Source organism: Coregonus lavaretus (genome assembly GCF_964263955.1).
Source record: "Coregonus lavaretus genome assembly, chromosome: 7".
Classification (NCBI taxonomy): Eukaryota; Metazoa; Chordata; class Actinopteri; order Salmoniformes; family Salmonidae; genus Coregonus; species Coregonus lavaretus.
Genome location: NC_139994.1, coordinates 63,084,927 through 63,097,923, shown reverse-complemented (window position 1 = coordinate 63,097,923; position 12,997 = coordinate 63,084,927). Strand labels below are relative to the sequence as shown.

Below are 12,997 nucleotides of genomic sequence, written 5' to 3'. Positions count from 1 at the left end.
TCAGTATCCTGTCCTCGTAATGCTAGGATCCTCTCAGTATCCTGTCCTCGTAATGCTAAGGATCCTCTCAGTATCCTGTCCTCGTAATGCTAAGGATGTTGCCATGGTTTCTCAGCTGAGTGAAAAACAAAACAAACATTGTATGAGAACATGCACTGAGAATGTGTCATCCGTAGATAGGGGTGAATGGGTTAGACTAGTGACGCCTAATGCTGTTCTAGGAAAGAGTGTTCCAGATCATGAGATGGAAGGGATGGTGGATATGAGTCCTAATAAGAGAATGAGATGGTTGTATTCAGATGTAGAGATGGTTGTATTCAGATGTAGAGATGGCTGTATTCAGATGTAGAGATGGCTGTATTCAGATGTAGAGATGGCTGTATTCAGATGTAGAGATGGCTGTATTCAGATGTAGAGTTGGCTGTATTCAGATGTAGAGATGGCTGTATTCAGATGTAGAGATGGCTGTATTCAGATGTAGAGATGGTTGTATTCAGATGTAGAGATGGCTATACAGTGGGGAAAAAAAGTATTTAGTCAGCCACCAATTGTGCAAGTTCTCCCACTTAAAAAGATGAGAGAGGCCTGTAATATTCATCATAGGTACACGTCAACTATGACAGACAAAAAAATCCAGAAAATCACATTGTAGGATTTTTAATGAATTTATTTGCAAATTATGGTGGAAAATAAGTATTTGGTCAATAACAAAAGTTTCTGAATACTTTGTTATATACCCTTTGTTGGCAATGACACAGGTCAAACGTTTTCTGTAAGTCTTCACAAGGTTTTCACACACTGTTGCTGGTATTTTGGCCCATTCCTCCATGCAGATCTCTTCTAGAGCAGTGATGTTTTGGGGCTGTCGCTGGGCAACACAGACTTTCAACTCCCTCCAAAGATTTTCTATGGGGTTGAGATCTGGAGACTGGCTAGGCCACTCCAGGACCTTGAAATGCTTCTTACGAAGCCACTCCTTCGTTGCCCGGGCGGTGTGTTTGGGATCATTGTCATGCTGAAAGACCCAGCCACGTTTCATCTTCAATGCCCTTGCTGATGGAAGGAGGTTTTCACTCAAAATCTCACGATACATGGCCCCATTCATTCTTTCCTTTACACGGATCAGTCGTCCTGGTCCCTTTGCAGAAAAACAGCCCCAAAGCATGATGTTTCCACCCCCATGCTTCACAGTAGGTATGGTGTTCTTTGGATGCAACTCAGCATTCTTTGTCCTCCAAACACGACGAGTTGAGTTTTTACCAAAAAGTTATATTTTGGTTTCATCTGACCATATGACATTCTCCCAATCCTCTTCTGGATCATCCAAATGCACTCTAGCAAACTTCAGACGGGCCTGGACATGTACTGGCTTAAGCAGGGGGACACGTCTGGCACTGCAGGATTTGCGTCCCTGGCGGCGTAGTGTGTTACTGATGGTAGGCTTTGTTACTTTGGTCCCAGCTCTCTGCAGGTCATTCACTAGGTCCCCCTGTGTGGTTCTGGGATTTTTGCTCACCGTTCTTGTGATCATTTTGACCCCACGGGGTGAGATCTTGCATGGAGCCCCAGATCGAGGGAGATTATCAGTGGTCTTGTATGTCTTCCATTTCCTAATAATTGCTCCCACAGTTGATTTCTTCAAACCAAGCTGCTTACCTATTGCAGATTCAGTCTTCCCAGCCTGGTGCAGGTCTACAATTTAGTTTCTGGTGTCCTTTGACAGCTCTTTGGTCTTGGCCATAGTGGAGTTGGAGTGTGACTGTTTGAGGTTGTGGACAGGTGTCTTTTATACTGATAACAAGTTCAAACAGGTGCCATTAATACAGGTAACGAGTGGAGGACAGAGGAGCCTCTTAAAGAAGAAGTTACAGGTCTGTGAGAGCCAGAAATCTTGCTTGTTTGTAGGTGACCAAATACTTATTTTCCACCATAATTTGCAAATAAATTCATAAAAAATCCTACAATGTGATTTTCTGATTTTTTTTTTTTTTTTACGTGTACCTATGATGAAAATTACAGGCCTCTTTCATCTTTTTAAGTGGGAGAACTTGCACAATTGGTGGCTGACTAAATACTTTTTTCCCCACTGTATTCATCTGTAGAGATGGTTGTATTCAGATGTAGAGATGGCTGTATTCAGATGTGGAGATGGTTGTATTCAGATGTAGAGATGGTTGTATTCAGATGTAGAGATGGCTGTATTCAGATGTAGAGATGGTTGTATTCAGATGTAGAGATGGCTGTATTCAGATGTAGAGATGGCTGTATTCCGATGTGGAGATGGTTGTATTCAGATGTAGAGATGGTTGTAGAGATGGTTGTATTCAGATGTAGAGATGGTTTGTATTCAGATGCAGAGATGGTTGTATTCAGATGTAGAGATGGTTGTATTCAGATGTAGAGATGGTTGTATTCAGATGTAGAGATGGTTGTATTCAGATGTAGAGATGGTTGTAGAGATGGCTGTATTCAGATGTAGAGATGGTTGTATTCAGATGTAGAGATGGTTGTATTCAGATGTAGAGATGGTTGTAGAGATGGCTGTATTCAGATGTAGAGATGGTTGTATTCAGATGCAGAGATGGTTGTATTCAGATGTAGAGATGGTTGTATTCAGATGTAGAGATGGTTGTATTCAGATGTAGAGATGGTTGATTCAGATGTAGAGATGGTTGTATTCAGATGTAGAGATGGTTGTATTCAGATGTAGAGATGGCTGTATTCAGATGTGGAGATGGCTGTATTCAGATGTAGAGATGGCTGTATTTCGATGTGGAGATGGTTGTATTCAGATGTAGAGATGGTTGAGGCCTGTGTTTCTCATTTTGCCTGTCATAGTTGATGTGTACCTATGATGAAAATTACAGGCCTCTCTCATCTTTTTAAGTGGGAGAACTTGCACAATTGGTGGCTGACTAAATACTTTTTCCCCCCACTGTATTCATCTGTAGAGATGGTTGTATTCAGATGTAGAGATGGCTGTATTCAGATGTGGAGATGGTTGTATTCAGATGTAGAGATGGTTGTATTCAGATGTAGAGATGGCTGTATTCAGATGTAGAGGGGTTGTATTCAGATGTAGAGATGGCTGTATTCAGATGTAGAGATGGCTGTATTCCGATGTGGAGATGGTTGTATTCAGATGTAGAGATGGTTGTAGAGATGGCTGTATTCAGATGTAGAGATGGCTGTATTCAGATGTAGAGATGGTTGTATTCAGATGTAGAGATGGTTGTATTCAGATGCAGAGATGGTTGTATTCAGATGTAGAGATGGTTGTATTCAGATGTAGAGATGGTTGTATTCAGATGTAGAGATGGTTGTATTCAGATGTAGAGATGGTTGTATTCAGATGCAGAGATGGTTGTATTCAGATGTAGAGATGGCTGTATTCAGATGTAGAGATGGTTGTATTCAGATGTAGAGATGGTTGTATTCAGATGTAGAGATGGCTGTATTCAGATGTGGAGATGGCTGTATTCAGATGTAGAGATGGCTGTATTCAGATGTAGAGATGGCTGTATTCAGATGTAGAGATGGCTGTATTCAGATGTAGAGATGGTTGTATTCAGATGTAGAGATGGCTGTATTCAGATGTAGAGATGGCTGTATTCAGATGTAGAGATGGCTGTATTCAGATGTAGAGATGGCTGTATTCAGATGTAGAGATGGTTGTATTCAGATGTAGAGATGGTTGTATTCAGATGTGGAGTCGTTAGCCTGAACTATTTCAGACGTATTAAGTCTGTCTGTCTGTCCGTCTGTCCTTCCATTCCTCCATACATTTATTTTCCGTCCGTCTGTCTTTCCAGACTACTGCTCATCTACATAATGTCCCTGTCTGTTTTCTTCTCCTCCTCCTTCACACTACATCTGTACCATCCCTCTTCCTATCCATCTGTACTCTTAACTAGGACAAGTGTGAATATTGAATCATCACTTGTACGACACCCCTATTCCCCATTTAGTGCACTGCTTTTACACCAGGACCCACAGCGCTCTGGTCCAAAAGTAGTGCACTATGTAATGAAACAGGGTTACGGGTCTACACGAGTGTCTCTATGCGTTTTTCTCTCCTCCTCACTGCTGGAGCGTTTCCTTGGAAGGGTTCCACATGAAAGGCCCTCTCCACCTCCCACACAGGGGTGTTGTGTCTATCAGTAAACCCAGCTTCGCCTAACACGTCCACCATCCACATGCTTATTTCTTATAGAGCCAGTGGCTGAAAACCCAATAGACCCAGCGATTATATTGGGGCTGCGGAACCATCTCTCTCTCTCTCCCCTGTCTCTTTTGACAACAAAAAAAAAAAAACATGAGTTGGATTTGGAACGCTGTGTATGGTTGGTTGGTTGGCAGGCAGGCGCAGCACAGTGAAGGTGACAGTCTTTCGGTAAAAAGCATCGTGCATAGGTTGGTGCAGTGTTTCACTCTCTCTCTCTCTTTGCTTTTTTTTTTTTTTTTTACTGTGTGTGGTATGCAGTGTGGTGTGCATCCGCATTTTGTGTAGGCTATCCATCCTCTTAATTTGATTTGACACCGATGTTAAATCTTGGACACCCAGAACTAAAATCTAGCGTAATTGCATCAGATGCATCAGATGCTCGATTAAAGTTCTGGCGGGAGACGTGTTAGAAAATATACTAACGAGACTAGTGAAGTCTCCACCCTTCTCAACGGAGACACTCAGCCAGCTTCAGTCAAGTCTCTGGGCCAAATGTCCCTCTCCCTTCCAAAATTCGAAAAATATGTGAGCACCTGCAAAAATCCTGATTTGTCCAAATGATCACTGATGAAAAATCTGCACACCAGAACAAAGTTACTCGTTAGTCGTCGCATCCCACAGTATGTGGACAGATGCTACTACCATTTATGTTACACACATCTGTCCATGAGAGATGACACCTTTCTATATTATCACCACATCTTCTTTCATGGGAAGTAAAAAGGTTTTAGAAATAAAGCTTCTTCAAGTATTGATGATTATACAGTCTGTTAATTACACCTATATTACCTCAAAATGATGTCCTGACAATACAATGGATGCAGGAAATGTTTTCAAATCACAAATACGAATAGCGTGACATTATCCAGTGTTGTTCCCTCATCATGGTTAGCGTAACATTATCCAGTGTTGTTCTCTCATCATGGTTAGCGTAACATTATCCAGTGCTGTTCCCTCATCATGGTTAGCGTAACATTATCCAGGGCTGTTCTCATCATGGTTAGCGTAACATTATCCAGTGCTGTTCTCTCATCATGGTTTGTCTTCCCTTTACAGGACCAGTACCCAGACAGAGGGGAAATAGTGCTGTCCTCCAACAACCTTGAACTGGTACTACAAGTGGAACGGAATCAGTAAGTGTTTGTTTGTGTTTGTGAATGTGTATGTGTGTGTCCCCGTATCGTAGAGCCCAGACTTGTCCCCTTATCTGACAGCAACCACCCCTATCAGAGATCTAACACCACCCTACTCTCTCCCTTTCCCCCAGCAATTAGTGAAAAGAGACAGACAGAGAGAGAGACAGAGAGAGAGAGAGAGAGAGAGAGAGAGAGAGAGAGAGAGAGAGAGAGAGAGAGAGAGAGAGAGAGAGAGAGAGAGAGAGACAGAGAGAGAGAGAGACAGACAGAGAGAGAGACAGAGAGAGAGAGACAGCGAGAGAGAGAGACAGCAAGAGAGAGAGACAGAGAGAGAGAGAGAGACAGAGAGAGAGAGAGAGAGAGAGAGAGAGAGAGAGAGAGAGAAGAGAGAGAGCGAGAGAGAGAGAGAGAGAGTTTTTTAGAGTTTTTATAAAACCTTTATTTTATACTCAAGTGTTAACACAAATAATGGCACACTGCCTTTTCAGAAATGAAACAACAAATGTCATTCCTAAATAAAAATGAAAACAAAAATACAAATACAAAAAAAACTCATTTCATCAACAAAAAATTGTTTCCCCTCCTCCACAAAACAAACCGCTCCTTCGTAAGCCCACTTCTCCTTAAACAATGGGAGATCTTTTACAGCTGAGAAGAACTCAAAATCCACTATTATTCTCGCTTTCACTAATCCTTTAAAAACACATCTTACATCCTGCCCATATCCCGTTTCTATCTTATGTTTCCTACTCAGAGAAATTGACATCTTAGCTTGTCCCAAAATAAAATTTAACAGTTGACATTTTATTTAAACAAAGACTCCAGCATTTCTAAGAGAGGTTTTATCCTCTCACACTCCATAAAACAGTGAAAAATTGTTTCTCTTATATTACAAAAAGGACATCCATCTCCAACATCTGAGTTAATAACAGATACAAAAGCATTAACTGCAATGATGCCATGCAAAACCCTCCATTGCATATCCCCAGTACCCTTTTGTAACGTTGGCTTGTACAGTGCTCTCCATGCTGGCTTTACCTTGTCATCAATGCCCAATTTTGCACTCCATGGACTGTCTTTTCTATTTTTCAATGTATCTTTATTCAACACCTTGACACACCCCCTATATAAGTCTTTCCCATTCACCTCATCCAAACCCACCTCTTCCAACCCTCTCAAATCCAGTAATAACGCCTTTCTTTCTGACTCTGGGATATTGGGTGTAATCCATAGTCTTGGAAATGAGACGTTTTCATCTTGTACCTTCTTCTTGTGACTATTCAGCATACCCCACTCTTCTGCTGACAGAGCCTTCCTGCAGCTTCCCAGCAGTTGTCCGACAATCCTTTCCGACCTAACCCCCAAATGTTCAGCCACCCGTCTTCCATCCAGCCATGGCCATTAACTGTTTTAAGGTGATGATTTTGCCCTTCACCAGAATCTTGGAGAAATGTGGAACAGCTGCAGTTATACAATCCAGTCTTGCCCCATACACCAGAGGTTCCTCCAACAGCCAATGCACTGACTCCGCTGAAGTTCGTCTGGACACCTTCATTATGCTCCACACCCTAAGAAGGCCTCTGTAAAACGGAGGTACTCCCTCCCTAGAAATCTGTCTAAAATCAACCAAAAATAAAGCCTTCTTTAAACCTAATCTCCCAACCTGCTGTAATACAAGACCTGCCACCCCTCTCCAAACCACATATTCCGGTCCATAAAGCAACCTTTGAATAAAATGAAACCGGAAAGCAGCAGCCCTACTAGCAATATGTACAAGACCTTGTCCCCCCTCCTCTTTTGACAAATGCAAAACACTTTGTGGAACCCAATGATATTTATCCCAAAAGAAATCTACAATAATCGCCTGTATCTTAGCCAGAAGGCCAGATGGTGGCTCTGAAACTGACAGCCGATGCCACAGTGCAGAGGCAACCACATTGTTAACTATAATAGTGCGCCCCCTATATGACATACGAGATAACAACCAACGCCATCTCCTCATCCTCCCTTCCACCATTTCAACCACCCCAATCCAATTTTTTTCCATTGTCCCCTCATCTCCTAGGTACACTCCAAGATACTTAAAACCTCCCTTACACCATTCCAGCCCCCCTGGCAAAGCCATGATCCCTCCAGACCATTCTCCAATCTGTAAAGCACAACTTTTTTCCCAATTTACCTTTGCAGAGGATATTCCCCTAAAACGATCAACCATTAGACTCAAACTATCCACCTCCACTTGATTTTTCACTAAAACAACTACATCATCAGCATAGGCTGAGAGACGAATAGGAGGAATATCCTCTGAAAGGTACACCCCTTCAATGCGACTTCTAATGCTATTTAGTAGTGGCTCTATAGCGATGGCATATAACATTCCCGACAAAGAGCATCCCTGCCTAATACCTCTACACACTTTAAAAGGAGCACTCAAGCCACCGTTAACTTTCAGTACACTTTCAATGTCACCATATATCACCCTGATCATGGCAATAAAACCAGAGCTGAACCCAAACGCCTCAAAAGTGTGTCATAAGTATTGATGTTCAACTCGGTCAAATGCCTTTTCCTGATCAATTGAGATTAGACCAGCATCCAACCCAATAGCCCTAGAGACGTCCAAAAAATCCAGAATCAGAGAAATGTTATCCCCTATCTGCCTGCCAGGAACACAGTAGGACTGGTCCATATGATTTGCCCCATCACCTCCCTCAGCCTGTTGGACAAAGCCTTTGACAGGATCTTATAATCAGTGCACAATAAAGCCACCGGCCTCCAGTTCTTCACCTCCCTACGGTCACCCTTTTTGGGCAGTAGGGTGAGGACAGCCCTTCTGCAGCTTATTGGTAGTAACCCATCGGTTAAACTATCATTAACTACTGCTAGCCAATCCTCTCCCAACATAGCCCAAAAATACTTTAAAAAGTCAATGGGAAGCCCATCAATGCCTGGTGCCCTTCCATTTTCCATGCCTTTTACTGCAGTGTATAGCTCCTGCAAAGATAATGGTTGCTCTAGCTCAACCTGAGCTTCTGCAGCCACCTGTGGGAGCCCATCAAGGAACTGCTGTGGCACTGTTTTATCCTCTTTGTACTCACACTTGTAGAGCTCAGCATAGAACTCTACTGCCCTCTTTCTAATTTCACTAGGGCTAGTGAGCTCCTGTCCAACAGCTGATTTGAGACAATGAATAATTATTCTTTGTCCATTCTTTTTCTCTAAACCAAAGAAACATTGTGATGAGGCATCCATTTCAGAGATTCCCTGAAACTTACTTCTTACCAATGCCCCCTGTGCTCTGCTACCCAGCAGGTCTGCCAATGCAGCTTTATTCCTCTTGAGGGCCTGAGTGTGGCCTCGATCTCCTGTGGTCTCAACCTAGACGTCATGAGTCTCTAGGGCTTTCATTGATCTGGTGATATCCTTGGTGACATTCCTCATGTATTGATTACAGAATTGTTGAATCTGGATTTTCCCTATATCCCACCACTGTTGAAGGTATACAAAACTGGCCTTTTGAGACCTCCACCTCTCCCAGAAAAAACATTTCCTGAAGTGAGCATCACTCAATAAAGTTATATTAAAATGCCAGAATGCACTTTTGGGTTTTACATCGTTAATGAACACCACCTCTGTTATTAAACAATGATCAGAAAATCCCACTTCCCATTTCTCAATGGTATTTGATAATGTCTCTAAAAAACCTACCCTCTCAACTGCCACCACTGGGGCATATACATTTATCAGACACATAGTGATGTTTCCATACCTCGCTCTAACTTTTAATAACCTCCCTTCAACTACCTCTTCAACCTCAAATGACAAAGGCAAAAACCCTTTTGAGAACAAGATGGCCACACCCCCACTTTTTGAGTTTTTATGACTACACACCACTGTCCCCCCCCCCAATTCTGTTGCCACATAACTTCATTTTCCAAATTACTATGCGTTTCTTGTAGAAAATGTATGTCACTTCCCTTTCCCCTATTTAACTCATACACTATGGCTCTTTTTTTAACGTCTCTCGCACCATTTACGTTTAAAGAAGAAATCTTAAAACTGCTCATGGATGGGAAAAAAATATAGAGGAAGACACAGAAACCACATCTCTTTACAGAGTTAAGGCTGTGACTGAACTCTTTCATTTTCTTTAGAATTTACATCACTTATCACTCTCGTGACCACTTTCTTGAGTCTAGCAATTTCAGGGCTTGTCAAACCTACCCCTGTTATTTTTGACATCAGAAACTTTGCTGATTCAATAAACAATTCACTTTCAGGAAAAAAGTCTGTTACATTATAATCCCACATATATTTGTTCCCTTTTGTCAACTTCAGAAATTGACGTACCTTCTCAATCCCATACCTCCCTTCCACCCCATTTATCTCACTATTTTGTTGTGACGCATCAGATGACTCACTCTCGCTATCCTCCCCAGAAGAAATCTCCACCATCTCTACAACCTGTTTATCTTCAACTGATTTATCAATCTCTACCTTCCTCTTGGAATTAGACCCTTCACCACCCCTTAAATTCTTCCTCTTACTCCTCGGTGTTTGAAAACAGCTGCTTCCTTTTCCATTATTTCAATCTCCCCTTGACCTCCAATTTCATTTTCCAGCACCACCTCAGCGACAGCAGTCGCAATCTCACCGACTGTTTTCCCTCCTTCTTTGTTCTGATCTACCACAATTGCCCCCGTATCCACACTGCCTTCCTCTCCTACTTTTCCTACCACATCTGCCCACCTCCTCCCTTCCCCAGCACCCGCACCCTTAGCATGTTCATCCCTTCACGGTGGTGCATTAGCTGCACCAGCACTAGAGCTGCTACCAGACTCTGCACGCTCGTTCTCGGGACAATTACGTACCAATTGCCCCTCTCTTCCACAGCCAAAGCATTTAATTGATTCAGTAGAAGCGTAGAAGACATAATCAAATCCATCAATCTTAAAACTGAATGCTAAATTCAGTTCATCAGTGTCCTTCTTTAAAATCATATGCACTTGTCTCCTATGAGACACGACATGTTTCAGCAAAGGAGATTTGCATCCATGACGAGATAACTCTCGCTCCAACACTTCATCTCTAATAAATGGTGGCACGTTAGAAAGTATAACTTTCTTCGCAGGATTCATAAGCGGAAATACCGACGTCTGCGTCTCCCGCAACAAAACACCACTCTCAACTATCATATTCACCTTTTCAATGGAATCTAAGAATATCACTACAGCGCTATTCATCCTTGAGGCTGATTTGATGCTATAATACGCAATGATAGCACCCACTGCTAAGCTACATTCTTCCACTGAACACCCGGCCACAGCAGGAATCTTTACTCCATGCCGCTGACTACGTTTTTCAAACTCCAAACCTCCGCGAGTGGCCATTGCAACCCGCCCCACCCGCTGGTTCTGCCCTCGCAAAAAACAACCTCAGCGATCCCACCACCCCTATACGTGCTTAGTGATAGTTAGACAAGATAACCTTAAAACAATTCCAGTCGCTCTCACAATCACTCCTGCTTCACGACTCACTCCCAGCATGCACTCCAACGAGAGAGAGAGAGAGAGAGGGAGAGAGAGAAAGAGAGAGAGAGTAAGAGAGAGAGAGAGAGAGTAAGAGAGAGTAAGAGAGAGTAAGAGAGAGTAAGAGAGAGTAAGAGAGAGTAAGAGAGAGGGAGACAGCGAGAGAGAGAGAGAGAGAGAGAGAGAGAGAGAGAGAGAAGAGAGAGAGAGAGAGAGAGAGAGAGAGAGAGAGAGAGAGAGAGAGTAAGAGAGAGAGAGAGTAAGAGAGAGAGAGAGGGAGACAGCGAGAGAGAGAAAGAGAGAGGGAGAGAGCGGGAGAGAGCGAGAGAGAGAGAGAGAGAGAGAGAGGTGTCTCAAGCCATATAACAGTCTTTTTCTCTTTTTACTGGCCTTCAATCCATAGCGTCTTTCTTTTCCTCAGGGGACTTAGCCCCATTCTACATCACCAGGTCTCAAGGCTTCCTCACACTCTCGCTGCCGTGTGTGTCTTCTCAACCTCTCCTAAAACAGGTTATTAAAGATTGAAGGGATATAATGAGAGACATCCAATATTGTATGAGAAGACGAAACATTTCTGATGGTTATGGAGCTTAAGTGATTTCCATGGGAAGGATTTTATATGGGATATAGTTATTCTGGGCGGACACCTTTTGTCATGTACTTGAACCATGGAGATTGAAAAAATAGCTGGTAGATAATCAAAGCAAAATTGGGTGGTTTTCATTTTGTACTGTTGTGTTTGTGTTTGAACCCTGCAGTTACTGTTCACCCACTGCATGAACAGAGCTGCGGTTCTGCTAAGAGCTACGGTTCTGCTACGAGCTACGGTTCTGCTACGAGCTATGGTTCTGCTACGAGCTACGGTTCTGCTACGAGCTACGGTTCTGCTAAGAGCTACGGTTCTGCTACGAGCTACGGTTCTGCTACGAGCTACGGTTCTGCTAAGAGTTACGGTTCTGCTAAGATCTACTGTTCTGAAAATGGACTACCATATTTGTTGGGATTTTACTCATGTGCCAACGAATTTACAACTGAAAACACGAGTTGTAAATGACCTGGAAACTGACAACTGAACCACTAGAACAATAGATAGAGAGAAGGTAAATAGAACCCAAGCTAATCAGAATGAGCAGTCAGCACTATAGGAGTTGTTAGAGACTTGTTCAAGGCCATAGAGGTTAACATCAAGACCGGTTTCTCGCTGGAAACGTGCCGTGACTTACAAGGTAAACAATCACTTGTAATGCTCTCAAGCTCTCCCGCGGAGTGAAGGGATGAGATGTTAGGAAAGATTGATTGAGAGAACCTGAGGAGGAAGTGAATAAGCTTTAGTTACTGTTTACACATTTAGAGACAAAGCAACACGTTTTCATGAGACAAAGCAACACGTTTTGATGAGACAAAGCAACACGTTTTGTTGAGACAAAGCAACACGTTTTGTTGAGACAAAGCAACACGTTTTGTTGAGACAAAGCAACACGTTTTGTTGAGACAAAGCAACACGTTTTGATGAGACAAAGCAACACGTTTTGTTGAGACAAAGCAACACGTTTTGATGAGACAAAGCAACACGTTTTGTTGAGACAAAGCAACACGTTTTGTTGAGACGAAGCAACACGTTTTGTTGAGACAAAGCAACACGTTTTAATGAGACAAAGCAACACGTTTTGTTGAGACAAAGCAACACGTTTTGTTGAGACAAAGCAACACGTTTTGTTGAGACAAAGCAACACGTTTTGTTGAGACAAAGCAACACGTTTTGATGAGACAAAGCAACACGTTTTGTTGAGACAAAGCAACACGTTTTGATGAGACAAAGCAACACGTTTTGTTGAGACAAAGCAACACGTTTTGTTGAGACAAAGCAACACGTTTTGTTGAAACAAAGCAACACGTTTTGATGAGACAAAGCAACACGTTTTGTTGAGACAAAGCAACACGTTTTGATGAGACAAAGCAACACGTTTTGTTGAGACAAAGCAACACGTTTTGTTGAGACAAAGCAACAAGTTTTGTTGAAACAAAGCAACACGTTTTGATGAGACAAAGCAACACGTTTTGTTGAGACAAAGCAACACGTTTTGTTGAGACAAAGCAACACGTTTTGT

At 42.5% G+C, this 12,997-nt stretch overlaps 1 protein-coding gene across 1 annotated transcript in view; it reads left to right on the top strand.

Moving 5' to 3' along the window:
• LOC311132620 (disintegrin and metalloproteinase domain-containing protein 33-like) overlaps positions 1–12,997 on the top strand; it is a 96,098-nt gene that overhangs the window by 27,787 nt on the left and 55,314 nt on the right. The window contains exon 3 of the mRNA XM_084165866.1: positions 5,282–5,358. Coding sequence (XP_084021992.1) covers positions 5,282–5,358 — 77 coding nt within the window. The remainder of the gene's footprint in view (positions 1–5,281; positions 5,359–12,997) is intronic.